The sequence below is a fragment of the Heterodontus francisci genome, chromosome 19, assembly GCF_036365525.1.
Source record: "Heterodontus francisci isolate sHetFra1 chromosome 19, sHetFra1.hap1, whole genome shotgun sequence".
Classification (NCBI taxonomy): domain Eukaryota; kingdom Metazoa; phylum Chordata; class Chondrichthyes; order Heterodontiformes; family Heterodontidae; genus Heterodontus; species Heterodontus francisci.
In genome coordinates, this window is record NC_090389.1 from 79,720,234 (window position 1) to 79,733,595 (window position 13,362).

Sequence of the window (13,362 nt, forward strand, 5' to 3'; positions counted from 1 at the left end):
GGTTGGATCATAACAGCTAGAGAAGCAGGGTAGAGTGTAGCCAAGGAGAACCTATTGGTGGTGGATGGGGTGACAATGCAGCTGGGAGGGGTCAGGGCAATGCAGATGGCTCTTAGTACAATAGGATGCAGGTAGCAAGAGTCTGTGTGAGATTGAGTTGCTGTAGGATGGGGCTCAGGAGGCCAGAAAAGTGTGTGTTTTGGAAGAAAACGGAGGTAAGAAAGGTGGGTGAAAGTTTCCGCAGCAGCTAATATTAGAGGTGGAAAAAGGTGGCTGATGTTGGACTAGATGTGGGATTTGAAGCCCAGCTCAGGTTAAACAGGACACTGAGGTTTTGTATAGTCAGTTTTAAACTTAATGAGCAGCTGAAGAAGGGGATGGACTTGATGCAGATCTAAATTGGGCAGTTTCAGTCTTGCAATCGTTTAGTTGCAGGTAGTTGTTATTGGATAGGCAACTGCACAGCACAATGACTCATAGTATTAAGGGTAATGGTGGAGAGGTACAGCTAAATGTTGTCAGCATACATATGGAAACTGACCCTGTTCTTACATGCGTATGTGAGAAAGAGGAGGGTACAGAGGATGGGATCTTGAGATGACCATGCTTGAATGGGAGTGAAAGCTATGCAAGTACCTAGAGGAATGGAATCATTCATGGGCAGTGACCAGAGGTGGACAACGAAGGACAGATAGTGGTTGATCATAACAAAGGAAGAGGAGGAGGGCCAATTTACTGCAGTAGCAATCACCAATATATCAGTGACTTTTACTAGGGTCATCTAGGCGTTATGATTGAAACAGAGAAACTTGGTTGAAGGGAAGCAAATAGGAAATGATGATAGAAATACAAGATTAAAAGTAAAGCAAAATGAAGACTATAATAGCTCACCAAGTAAGGTCAGTAAATAGCTCTCACTTGGATTTGTTCCTGCTGATTGCCCCATTTATGGGGCTGTTTTGCAGGACACAATGGCAGCAATGACCAGGTGAATTTATAGTATCTGTGATATATCAGCTAGTGATGGGCAATAAATGTGACCTTGCCAGCACCATCCACACCCCAAGAACAATTTGAAAAAGCAAAACAATCTAAGGCATTTTACAGATGTTGGTCAGTAGGAGGATGGGACTGGGGCATAGGCTTTTTGAATGTGGGGCAAGGGGTTTAGGAAGGAAGTTTCATAGTATATACTAAGCCCAAATGCAAAAGTCAAACTCTCCACATTCATCTAATTGATTTGTCCCCAGATTACGGAACTGGACATAAGATTATGGGCGGTCAAACATGCAATTTTATTCAATTGTAAATAAGAAATTCCCAAATGCAACCATAATATTTTCTGTATCGTAGCTAGTGCAACTTACTACAATCTGATCTTCTGACGCTCCTGATACACTACTGTCATCAAAGTAATACCATTGTCCATCTATCTTATTTTTAGCATATGCAGTATCTGTTGGCAGAAAGACATAGCAAGTTATATTTTTACATCCACAAAGAATTGTTAATATCCTTCAATTTTCAGTAAATAAACATAGAGATAAGTTACTTACAATGGCCTCCTCCCATTCCTCCATAGTGGTTAGATACTGCAACAAGATCATAGATGCAAGGACCAGCTTTGGGATTGTAGACAAATTCAGACATGTTCAAAACCCTACAAACCCATTAAAAACACAAAACTATTTAATATTGTTTCACAGAATATAGAATATGCATTTACAGAGACTCCCCATTGCATTTCATCACTGGACCCATCCAATTGATACAACTAGAGTACTTTACCAGGGCTGACTGACAAGCCCCTTTTGCAGAATAGAGGTCTTGAAGCAAGCCTATTGGTAACTATTTATTTATACCTTAATAACCTCATTTTATTTCAGTGAGATAAGCGATCTGGCAAAAATAAAGCAGGCAGAAAAGTTAGCAACGGGATAACAGAACTACAATGGAGAATTTTGAAACAACATTACAATGCAGAGAGTCAAACCCTGTACAATCAAGTTTTATTCCTATGTTCCCTAAGAATTTGATGATAATCCATTCTAAAACATAAGATACCACTATAACACAGATTACAAATTAGCTAAATTACTTTATGAACTCTAATTACAAAGTGCATTATCAGTTTTGTTTTACACTCTAACCACAATAGGAAAATTCAACCCCAACCCAATGAAAGCAACAAATACCACATACATGGCCACTGCTGCCCAGTGAATTGAGAGAGTACCAGATACCACTGAATGAATAAATGCAGAGCAGAGGGCACCAAAAATGAAGAGAATTGTTGCCACAGCAGCAAATTAACAAATTAATGGATTAACAGGCATACCAAATAAATTAATGGAGTAGTGGACACCAGCAAATTAATAAATCAACGAAGCAGCAGGAACACCAAGTCAATAAAATAATCGGGTAGCAGGCACAATCAACAAATTCACAGAGCAGTGGATCGACAAAGGAATTAGCAGATGCCAGTGAATTAATAAATTCAGAGTGGTAGACTTTAAAGAGCCTTTTAGCTTACTATTTTAGATAAAACAATTAATACTATATATTTATATAGTATTGTGAGCTCACATAATTCTCAGTCCTATACATCAAAAATGGCTTAGCCATTACAAAGACAGGTTGCTATGAGGAAAGCGACCAAGGAAGCGGTGAAGGGTGCAGATAAGCAGGGAAACTGGGAAAGGTGATGGGAGTTAATAAAAGGCTTGAGGCGGTAAGTCAGCAAGCACCTATACCACAATGGAAAGCAGGATTTGGTCGGGACAGGAGGGAAGCCTGCAATGGTAAAAAGCAGCCCTGGGTGCATTGTTTAAACTGAGTAAAATATTTACATATATATAAAATTAGATTTAGACCACCGAGAAAAGAGAATAGCAGCCTGTTTCAGAAGCTTTTCAAAAAAAGGATGTCACTGTGCCAATGATTAGTGTACTTAACTGCAGTTGAGAGAGCAAAACTGAATGAGTAATACTGACAATTTACAATGGTAAATATTGACACAAAAGCACAACCAAAAATCATGATATAAGGTTTGCGTGAATGAAGGTGTTTAATAACTACCTTAGTCAATTTTCCTTAACTTTCCATAAGGGGAGTCAAAACCATGTGTAGCTTTGTGGTTAAGAGGGGTTAGAAAGCATTGAATGACTAGATCAGGGCATTCAGATTTAATTTGGTCTCAGTTACAGATGTTACAGAGATACAGCACTGAAACAGGCCCTTCGGCCCACCGAGTCTGTGCCGACCATCAACCACCCACTGATACTAATCCTACACTAATTCCATATTCCTACCACATCCCCACCTGTCCTTATATTTCCCTACCACCTATCTATACTAGGGGCAATTTATAATGGCCAATTAATCTATCAACCAGCAAGTCTTTGGCTTGTGGGAGGAAACCAGAGCACCTGGAGGAAACCCACGCAGACACAGGGAGAACTTGCAAACTCCACACAGGCAGTACCCAGAATTGAACCTGGGTTGCTGGAGCTGTGAGGCTGCGGTGCTAACCACTGCGCCACTGTGCCGCCCCGTCTCCATTCTGTCTTTACTTTTATTTGGATAGAAGTGCACCTAGATGCAACATTTTTCATGTAGTATAGACATATAAATGATTTGGAATTGGACATCAGGAACAAAACTCAAACATGATGATAAAAGATTAGGGATTTTGGTATACAGGAAGGAGGACTGGAGGAGATCACTTCAGAAAGACAGACACGTTAGCAGAATAAACAGGCAAATAATAGATGCATTTTGGGAAGAATGGTATTATACACCATAGTAAGTTTCTAAAAGCATGTGGATGAACAGAGACCTTGGGGTTGAAATATATAATTCCTTAAAAGTGCCAGTGCATAAAGCTATAGAAAAGGCCAACGGCATTTTTGGGTTTCATAAACAGGAATAGAGAACAAGCGCAAAGAGGCAATGATACAGAATTCTGTGCATAATGAATTGGGAAAGATCATTTTCATTGGTTGGGAAATCAAAAATAAGTCATTAATTTAAAAATATCAAGAGAGAGTGCAGTTAGAAATTTCACACAGAGCTGTTAAAGCATAGAATGCTGTACGACAGGGGGTACTTGAGACACATACCATTTCATTAAAGGGGAAATGGATATATATTTGAAGCAGATGAAGATTCAAGGTGAGAGAGAGTTGGGCAGTGGAATTAGCTTTTGAATGCTCAAAGAGTTGGCTGAGACAATAGACTGAATGGATTCCTTCTATGCTGTATACTTAACTTAATCCATTTCTTTCTGGATAGAACATGAACTTTAGTAGAGGAACATAGACTTCAAACTTCATCTTTGCCATGAAATTTACTTTTCTGACAGTTTGAAGATGCATTATTCCCACAGTGGGAATATATGGTTCAATCAATTAATGCTACAAGAGGTACAGGGTTAATCAGATGAGAAAGCTCCTAATTTTAGACAGTTCGCCAATATCAACTATGTATGAATAACAATTTGAATTTATATAGCACCTTTAACATGAAAAAAGGAGCTATTAGGAGGGGTGACCAAAAATTGCTGAGATGGATTTTAAAGATGATCTTAAAAGAGAAAAGGCAGAACGGCTAAGTGAAAAAAATTCCAGACTTGGGGCTTAGATATCTGAAGGCTTGGGTGTTGACAGTGAGCTGAAGGGTGCGGGGGATGCAGAAGAGGCCAGAATTGAAGGAGTTGCATGTTGATGCTTGAAAATGCAATATTCTTCCCTTTCCATTGGCCAAATTTGATAGTAATACAATGTATTGTAAAATATGAATTCAGATTGGGACCACCTATGTTTTTCAATTTAATAGTCCAGTTTCATGTTGAGTTTATGATACAGAACTACACCAAGAGTCTGTAAATGTAATAGAATCTGCTTTGTTTATGCAACACTTTTTTTGGTTGCTAAATGATCATGAATTGCTGATGAACATATGTACAGGTCAGAAAATAGGAAACAGCATTCATGGCCTGCACAAGCAGGCTAAAGAATGTAAGAACATAAGAAACAGGAGCAGGAAGAGGCCATAGAGTCCCTTGATCCAGCTCCACCATTCAATAAGATCATGGCCCATCAGATCTTGGTCTCAACTTCACTTTCCTGCCTGTTCCCCATAACCTTGGACTCCCCTTAATTCAAGAATCTGTCCATCTCATGCATGAATATATTTAATGAGTCAGCCTCCACAGCTCTCTGGGGTACAGAATGCCAAAGATTCACGACCCTAAGAAATTCATCCTCATCGCCATCTTAAAAGGGTGACCCCCTTATTTTGAAACTATGCCCCCAAGTTCTAGATTCCTCCATGAGGGGAGCATCCTCTCAGCACCTATCCTGTCAAGCTCCCTCAGAACCTTCTATATTTCAATAAGATCACCTCTCATTCTTCAAAGAGTATAGGCCCAACCTGCTCAACTATTCCTCATAAGACAACCCCTCAAGCTAATGAACTGCTCTGAACTGTCTCCAATGCAAGTATATCTCTTCTTAAATAAAGGAGGCCAAAACTGCACGCAGTACTTTAGGTGTGATTTTACCCATGTCCTGCACAGTGGCTTTTATACTTCATTCCCCCTTGCAATAAAGGACAAAATTCAATTTTCCTTTTTAATTACTTGCTGTACTTGAACGTTAACTTTTTGTGTTTCATGTACGAGGATACCCAGATCCCTCTGCACCACAGCATTCTGTAGTCTCTCTCCATTCAAATATCTTACTTTCCTATTTTTGCCCACTCACTTAACCCATCTATATCCCTTTGCAGACTATTTATATCCTCCTCACAACTTGCTTTCCCACCTATCTTTGTAAAGTCAGCAAATTTAGCTACAATACACTCAGTCCCTTCATCCAAGTCATTAACATAGATTATAAATGGTTGAGGCCTCACCACTGATCCCTGTGGCACCCGATAGGATGCTGTCTATAAAATATTTTTTGCTGGAGAGAAATCATGTCATCTGGAAGCAGCAATGCGAAAGGTAAATGCACCGATGAGGGCTATTCCATTAAATATAATACCCTCCAAAATTAGTTTCCTCTTTGTCACCCATTTTTGGTTCAATACCGTTTCATATGAATCGGTCAGGCTGTTGAAAGGTTGTTAAGGATTATAAGTGATATTGCATAACCTGACACTCCTGTGTATCATACATCAGTGTGGAGTACATGTGGCCCAGGTTCTCAGAACAGCAATTTTATTTATTTTTGTTGGAAAAAGCAGAGTTAATTTAAAATAAATGCTTCAATACACCATAAAACAAACCTGCCAATAATCAGTCCAAATGTCTCACCTTATAGGAAACTCCACTAAAGTGTCAAGTTTATCTCTCCAATATCTATTGTATGAGAAACGCTTCAGATGTACTACGAGGATCTTTGGTAGTGACCACAAGTCAAACTTCTTTGTGGCCTGCTGGTGCTTTTTACAAGTAGGGCAGTACCTGTGGAGGCAAGTAGTAGTGAGATAGTAACTGATTTCCTCAAGGATGCCTTCAATTTGACATGGAAATTGACAGGACATTAAGTTTAATGATCGATTTTTTTTGCCTCCCTGCCCCCAACTTCTTTTCTACTTCAGTACTCCTCCTTATGCTGACTTCTTGCTGGGATAGTTCCATTACCTTACAAAGTAAGGATTCTTGCTGTACAGCCAGAATAGTCAAAGTCATTTACAGCACAGAACAAGGCCATTTGGTCCATCAAATCCATGCCCGCTATGTTGTCAGTCCCACTCCCCAGCTCGATCCCCATAGCCCTGCAAGTCTATTTCTCTCAGGTGGCCATCCAACCTCCCCTTGAAGTCATTGATCGTCTCCGCTTCCACCACCCTTGTGGGTAGTGACTTCCAGGTTGTTACCACCTGCTGTGTAAAAAAAAAGTGCTTCCTCACATTCTCCCTGCACCTTTGCACAAAAATTTCAATCTGTGTCCCCTAGTCCTTGTATCATTTATTAATGGGAATAGCATTTCTTTGTCTAACTTGCCTAACCCTGTCATAATCTTGTATACTTCTATTAAATCTCCACTCAATCTCCTTTGTTCCAAGGAGAACCTTCCAACCTAACCTTGTAACTAAAATTTGCCATTCCTGGAACCATTCTGGTAACTCTCCTCTGCACCCTCTCAAGGGCCCTCACATCCTTCCTGAAGTGTGGTGACCAGAACTGGATGCAATACTCCAGTTGGGGCCTAACCTTAGCTTTAGAGGGTCAGAATAACTTCCCTGCTTTTGTATTCAATGCCTCTATTTACGAAGCCCAAGATTCCATATGCTTTAACTAACCACTCTCTCAATATGTCCTGCCACCTTCAAAGAAGCACATGCACCCTCAGCTCCCTCTGTTCCTGCACACTCTTTAGAACCGTGCCTCTCCCTATTCTCTCTTTGCAAGTCTTATTTTCCTCTTTACCTCCCCTCTTAAATTATAAATGGCCTGATTCTCACTTGATGAGTTCACCTGACGTACATCATACACATTCTTTTTTTTGTTTCCTCATCATCTCTATTGCCCACGTCAACCAAGGAGCCCTGTTCTTGGTTCCCCTACCTTTCACCCTTATTGGAATGCTCCTAGCCTGTAACTGAAGCACCTCTTCCTTAAAGATAACCCATTGTTTCGATCTAGCTCTTCCTGCGAGTCTTTGGTTCCATTCTACCCTGGCTAGATCCTCTCTCATTGCATTGAAATTAGCCCTATTCCAATCTAGACATTCTACCTTATTTTGTTCCTTGCTTTTTTGCATTACTAGTCTAAACCTTATGATGCGATGATCACTCTTACCCAAGTGGTCCCCCACAGACATTTGGTCCACCTGGCCCACCTCATTTCCCAGCACCAGATCCAGCAATGCCTCTTTTTTTATCTGTGCTGAGAACATAATGATCAAGAAAGTTCTGAACATATTTTAGAAATTCCTTCCCCTCCTTACCCTTTACTCTAAAATTATCCCAATTGATATTTGGGTAATTAAAGTCCTCCAATATAACCACTCTATAGTTCTTGCACATCTATGATTTCCCTGCAGATTTGCTCCTTTACTTCCCTCTCACTATTTGGAGGCCAATAGAATATCCCCAGTAGCAAGATCATACCCTCGTTGCTCAACTCTAACCAAATGGATTCTGTCCTCGTCCCTTCAAGGACATCCTCCCTATCCAGCACTGTAATGCCATTACTAATCAGGACTGCCACCCCAACTTCCTTTTTTCCTTCTCTATCTTTTCTGAACATTTTATATCCTTGTATATTAAGTGCCTAGCGCTCGCCATTTTTAAGCCACATTTCCGTTATTGCTACTAAACCATATTCCCACACTGCAATTTATGCTTGTGGCTCAGCAACCTTATTCAGCACACTTTGTGCATTTACACATATGGATTGTAATACAGTCTTTGCATTCTTCGTAGTCCTTCTCAGCTCCCTCCCATCTAATACGGATCTATTCTCTTCTCTAGCACGGTCTTACACCCTCATTTTGACCCCACCTAATACTTTGTTATTTCTTACTCATGCTATCTGTCTCTTCCAACTCTGTGCACCTTGGTGCCCCTCTCTTCAATTACTTCCTGGTTCCCACACCCCTGCCAAGTTAGTTTAAACCCTCCCCAATAGAACTAGCAAATCGCCCCGCAAGGAAATTCATCCCAGCTCTGTTCAAGTGCACCCATCCAGCCTGTACAGGTCCCACCTTCTGCAGAACTGGCCCCAGTGCCCTAGGAATCTAAAGCCCTCCCTCCTGCACCATCTTTCCAGCCACACATTCATCTGCACTATCCTCCTATTTCTACACACACTTGTGCATGGTACTGGAAGTAATCGGAAGATTACTACTTTTGAGGTCCTGCTCGCTAATTCCTCACCTAGCTCCCTTAACACACTCTGCAGGACCACATCCTGCAGATGAATCTGTTAATCTAACTCAAAATATAAGACCGTCTTATGCCAGAGATATTGTAGAATAGCGTTTCCACAACAGTTTAAATGGATTGGATTGATAAAATAGTTGTTCTGATTAAGACTTAATAGACATTGACTCTTGGCAATGTGCTGTTTATAATAAAGAAACGCATCGCTATTAATTTTACTCTTTTAGTTTACCCAAGCTCCCCTCCTTCCCACGACAGTAACCAGTTAAAATGCCAACCAAGATTAGGTTTTGAACTTTTAACAGCCTGGATCAGAAGACAGTGACTTACTCATTTCTAAGGAATCCTCCACTTCCATTCAGAAATTGCATTTTTAAGGACAACTATATAATGTTTTGTTTTACAAAGCTCTGCATTTACAATGTATTCTATATTTCTAAGATGGTTGTGCTAGGGTGGAATTCAGGGAAGGCTACCAAAAACATTACGTTTTGAAAGTTTCCATTTGTACTATTTAGAATGACTGTTGCCCTGCTTCAAGCGAACATTAAAAATATCTTTGTCAAATTTTAAGAACCAGAAATAGATTTTTAAAATTTAACATGGAAAAACTGATTGGCACACTGGCTTTTCAACTCTGGGACCAAGAGTCCAATTTAGCTTAGACTATTGGGATGCAAATCTTTTTTGACTACTGGTTGCAAGGCTCCTTCCTATATGAAGGAAATTTCAGCAGTCCTGACCAGGTTCCTAACTGGCAATCTCACATGGGGCTACTGGGTGGGTAGCAGATATGGAAAATTAAAAAGAAAGTCACACTGACGTAGGAAGGGGTGCTTTTCAGAGATTGGTGCTGAGGCATGGTGGGTCAGAATAGAATAAGCTTTCCTCATAATCTGGTTGTGCTATACCTGATGTGGGACACTAACTGCCAGAGATGGGAAGAATACCATTCCCTCGGACCAACCTCCCTCACCTGGATGAGCAGAAAAATGAAGACAACAAAAGGCTAATAAAATCAAGCAATTCTTCACAAGTTACATAATGTAGTTGCGTAAAAATTTTTTTAACGTGAAAGACATGGTAACAGCAAACCTTATCTAAGATACATAAATATATTACAGCTCTCAGTATACAGTAAACTTGTATTCACATAACAGTTTGAAACAAAATTGCTATCCACTTATGACGCCTAACTGACCGTTGGTGGCTCACTGGATGATTGGTTGACGTCACTCTGCAGCAATTATTTGAATTTGCCTTTTTGCCAAACTACAAAATCTTGCCCCCTCAGCTGATTACAAGCTGCACTTGAACTCAGACTTGAACCACCCCACCCCAGTAGAGGAAAGGTCACAACACTTAAGTACAAAAACACTGGGAAAGACTAAAGGGGATGGGGTAGGATTTTTAAAAAAAAGAGGGCGGGAAAATCAGCTATACTGTGTACTAACCATAGATCATGCTCTCCCAAGGTTTCCATCGTTGTAAACAAGTCTATACACTCTCTCAGTGCAACTGAACTTCTCTTCTTCTGAGGCTGTGACATACTTTCATGCTTTTCGTATGCCTGCAGAAGTGACAAGAGGTAAATTATTCTCATTTCACAATATATTTTCCAACTGTGCTATCCTTATAAGATTCTTTAGTCCAAATTTATTTCCTAGGTGAACACAAACAAGATCACAAAGAAATGAGATCACTGTATTAAATTATGAAAGTAAATCTTGAACAGTTAACAATCTAGCTATTCGATTACACCACTAAGTCACTCCCAGAAATTATTTATTTCCACTTATTTTGAAGTTTCCCCTCACACAGGAGCCATTCAGCCAATAGCTGTAGAATGTCAACCTGATCAAACTGCCATTTGGGGAGGAGGGAGCTTTGCAAGCAGCCAAATGCAATTCAACCAGTAATTATCCTTCATTTAAGAGCCGGACTGTCACAAAGCAACTATTTTTTAAGTTAAAAAGCCATGATGAAAGGCTGAGGCCCTTAGTGCAGATCATCAAAAATATTAGAAGATAAAACAAAGTAATCAGTACTTTAGTGACTGGCACTATGGGCCTTAGTCCTTCATCATGGTTTTTAAAATTTAAAAGTAATTCAGTGATCCAAAGCTTGGAGTTTAAACCTGAAAATCAGATTTTGCTATGTACAAATTAGCTGCTATATTTGAGTACAGAATAGCAGTGTCACTAATAATTCATTGGCTCTAAAACACTTCAGGATACCTCAGGGTGTGAAGGATGCTATATAAAAGTAAGTTTGCCATTCTTTACTTTCTATATCTTGAAATTCTGAAAATACCAAAGAATATTTCACAACTCAGAAAATGTATCGCTGCATGTGGTTGCCTGCTAATCATATATCCAATCCATACCCATATCATTATTTTCGACTAGGTACACAAATTGTCTTTTTTTTTAAAATTTGTTTGCGGGATGTGGGCATCGCTGGCAAGGCTACTGATAGCACAGGATCAGAAATCAATCTCTGCTACTCATCAGTGACAGGAATGGAAAGACTACCAATCAATTTTTTGAGTAGCCAATTGATGACAGCTGATGACAGGTATGTACCTCCAGACTCAAAAAACCTTTTGTTTAATTCTCTTCCCCTGTAAAAATCTGGGAGTAAAGATATTAAGCAAGAAAGATAGAATTAATGTTCTTTACTGATCACAAATACCTTTGATGCTTTAATGTTCACTGGATACTCATTTGCAACTGATAACTTCTTTGATTTTGATAATTGCACCAGAAATAGTTTTTCAATATTCAAACTGACAATATATCTTAGTGACTTATTGGCTAATTGTTCAATAGATGGACTACACAGTTTTAGTTTATATACTTTCAGAACGCTGAACCTTTATAAAGTTCTGGTTAGGCCCCAACTGGAATACCGTGTCCCGTTCTGGTCACCACACTTCAGGAAGGATGTGAGGCTCCTTGAGAGGATGCAGAGGAGATTCACCAGAATAGTTCCAGGGATGGGGAATTTTAGTTACAAGGTTAGGTTGGAAAAGTTGCGGTTGTTCTTCTTAGAACAGAGGAGATTTAGTAGAGTTGTACAAGATAATGACAGACTTAATTAAGTTAGACATGGAAAAACTGTTCCCATTTACTAATGGTACAAGGACGAGGAAACATAGATTGAAGGTTTTGGGCAAGAGATGCAGGGGAATATGAGGAAGAATTTTTTTTTTTTTAATAAAACAGTGGGTGGTAATGACCTGGAATTCGCTGCCCATAAGGGTGGTGGAAATGGAGACAATAAATGACTTCAAAGGAAAATTGAATGGTCACTTGAAGGAAATAAACATGCAGGACTACGGGAACCGAGCGGGGGAGTGGGACTGACTGGACAGCTCCATGGAGAGTGGGCATGGACTCAATGGGCCGAATGGCCTCCTTCTGTAACATGCCGTTAATGACTATGAATCTATAATATTAGATCATGTAAATTTGTAGCAAAGGATTCAGTTTTTTTTTAACTGTGGATCAAGATAAAATGGCAGGTGATGTCAAGTTATAGAAGATGCAATCTCTTTTTTTCAAATGCAAATACCATTAATTTTGTGGCCTTCAAGGCTGTGATTACCGGCTCCATTTCAAATGATTAATTGTGATCTGTTCATTGGTGGTCTGATTTACTAGAATATTTACAGTAACACAATTGAGTCTGAACAATGAGCCTGCTCTGCATGCCCATATGTGAAAAAAGCAGATCCTTTAAAAATGAATCTCTTGGCTGATTAAGGCCATTATGCACAAAATTCAGTGACACTGCTCAATTTGGCCAAACCACAATATTGTTCAAGAGATGTTTTAAATGTAAAGTTTTAAGTACTTCCAAGAAATAATTTTATCCCACAGGTACTTCCATCAAGCTTTTACATATGCAATGTTTGAAAGAAAAAAGGGGGAGTCTCAGTTTTTCATTCACTGTCTCTTAAGCATTTTTTCCTTGTTTACCTCTAAGCTACATTAAATGCAATATGTTGTTATGGTGGTTAAAAAGTAAGAAAATCCATCTACCTCAGCTTCTTGATCATCATAATACATCTTTTTGATTTCAGGATCCCAGTCTATAGCAACTGTGGAATGTGCTGGAGAACAACAAAATGTTTCCATATGAATCACACCAACAGAAAATCAGCAAAATAAAATTAAGCTTCAAGCAAGCTTTGTCTAGCTTAGTGCTTATGGTCACATATAAAAATAAAATGTACCACAGGCATCACATTTATGACCTATGTCTAGCAAATTGCAATCACAAATTTTATTCCTAAATGTGCAACTTCAACACCAAATTTTAATGTAACCAAGTATAGGCAAAATGAGTCTTAGGTTTAGAATATGGGAGAGGAAAGATTATCTGCACAAAATCTGACGACTCATTAAAAGAATTTCCCCACAACGAAGTTATGCCTACTTGTAAAGTTTTAGCTGCTCAAAT

General features: G+C 39.4%; 1 protein-coding gene across 3 annotated transcripts in view; it reads right to left on the reverse strand.

The window, feature by feature from the left end:
- Positions 1 to 13,362, reverse strand: part of usp4 (ubiquitin specific peptidase 4 (proto-oncogene)) — a 126,432-nt gene that overhangs the window by 10,293 nt on the left and 102,777 nt on the right. For all 3 annotated transcript variants that reach the window (XM_068052080.1, XM_068052079.1, XM_068052078.1), the window contains 5 exons: positions 12,942 to 13,012; positions 10,350 to 10,465; positions 6,320 to 6,469; positions 1,557 to 1,660; positions 1,368 to 1,456 (listed from right to left, as the gene is read on the reverse strand). In XM_068052080.1, coding sequence (XP_067908181.1) covers positions 1,368 to 1,456; positions 1,557 to 1,660; positions 6,320 to 6,469; positions 10,350 to 10,465; positions 12,942 to 13,012 — 530 coding nt within the window. The remainder of the gene's footprint in view (positions 1 to 1,367; positions 1,457 to 1,556; positions 1,661 to 6,319; positions 6,470 to 10,349; positions 10,466 to 12,941; positions 13,013 to 13,362) is intronic.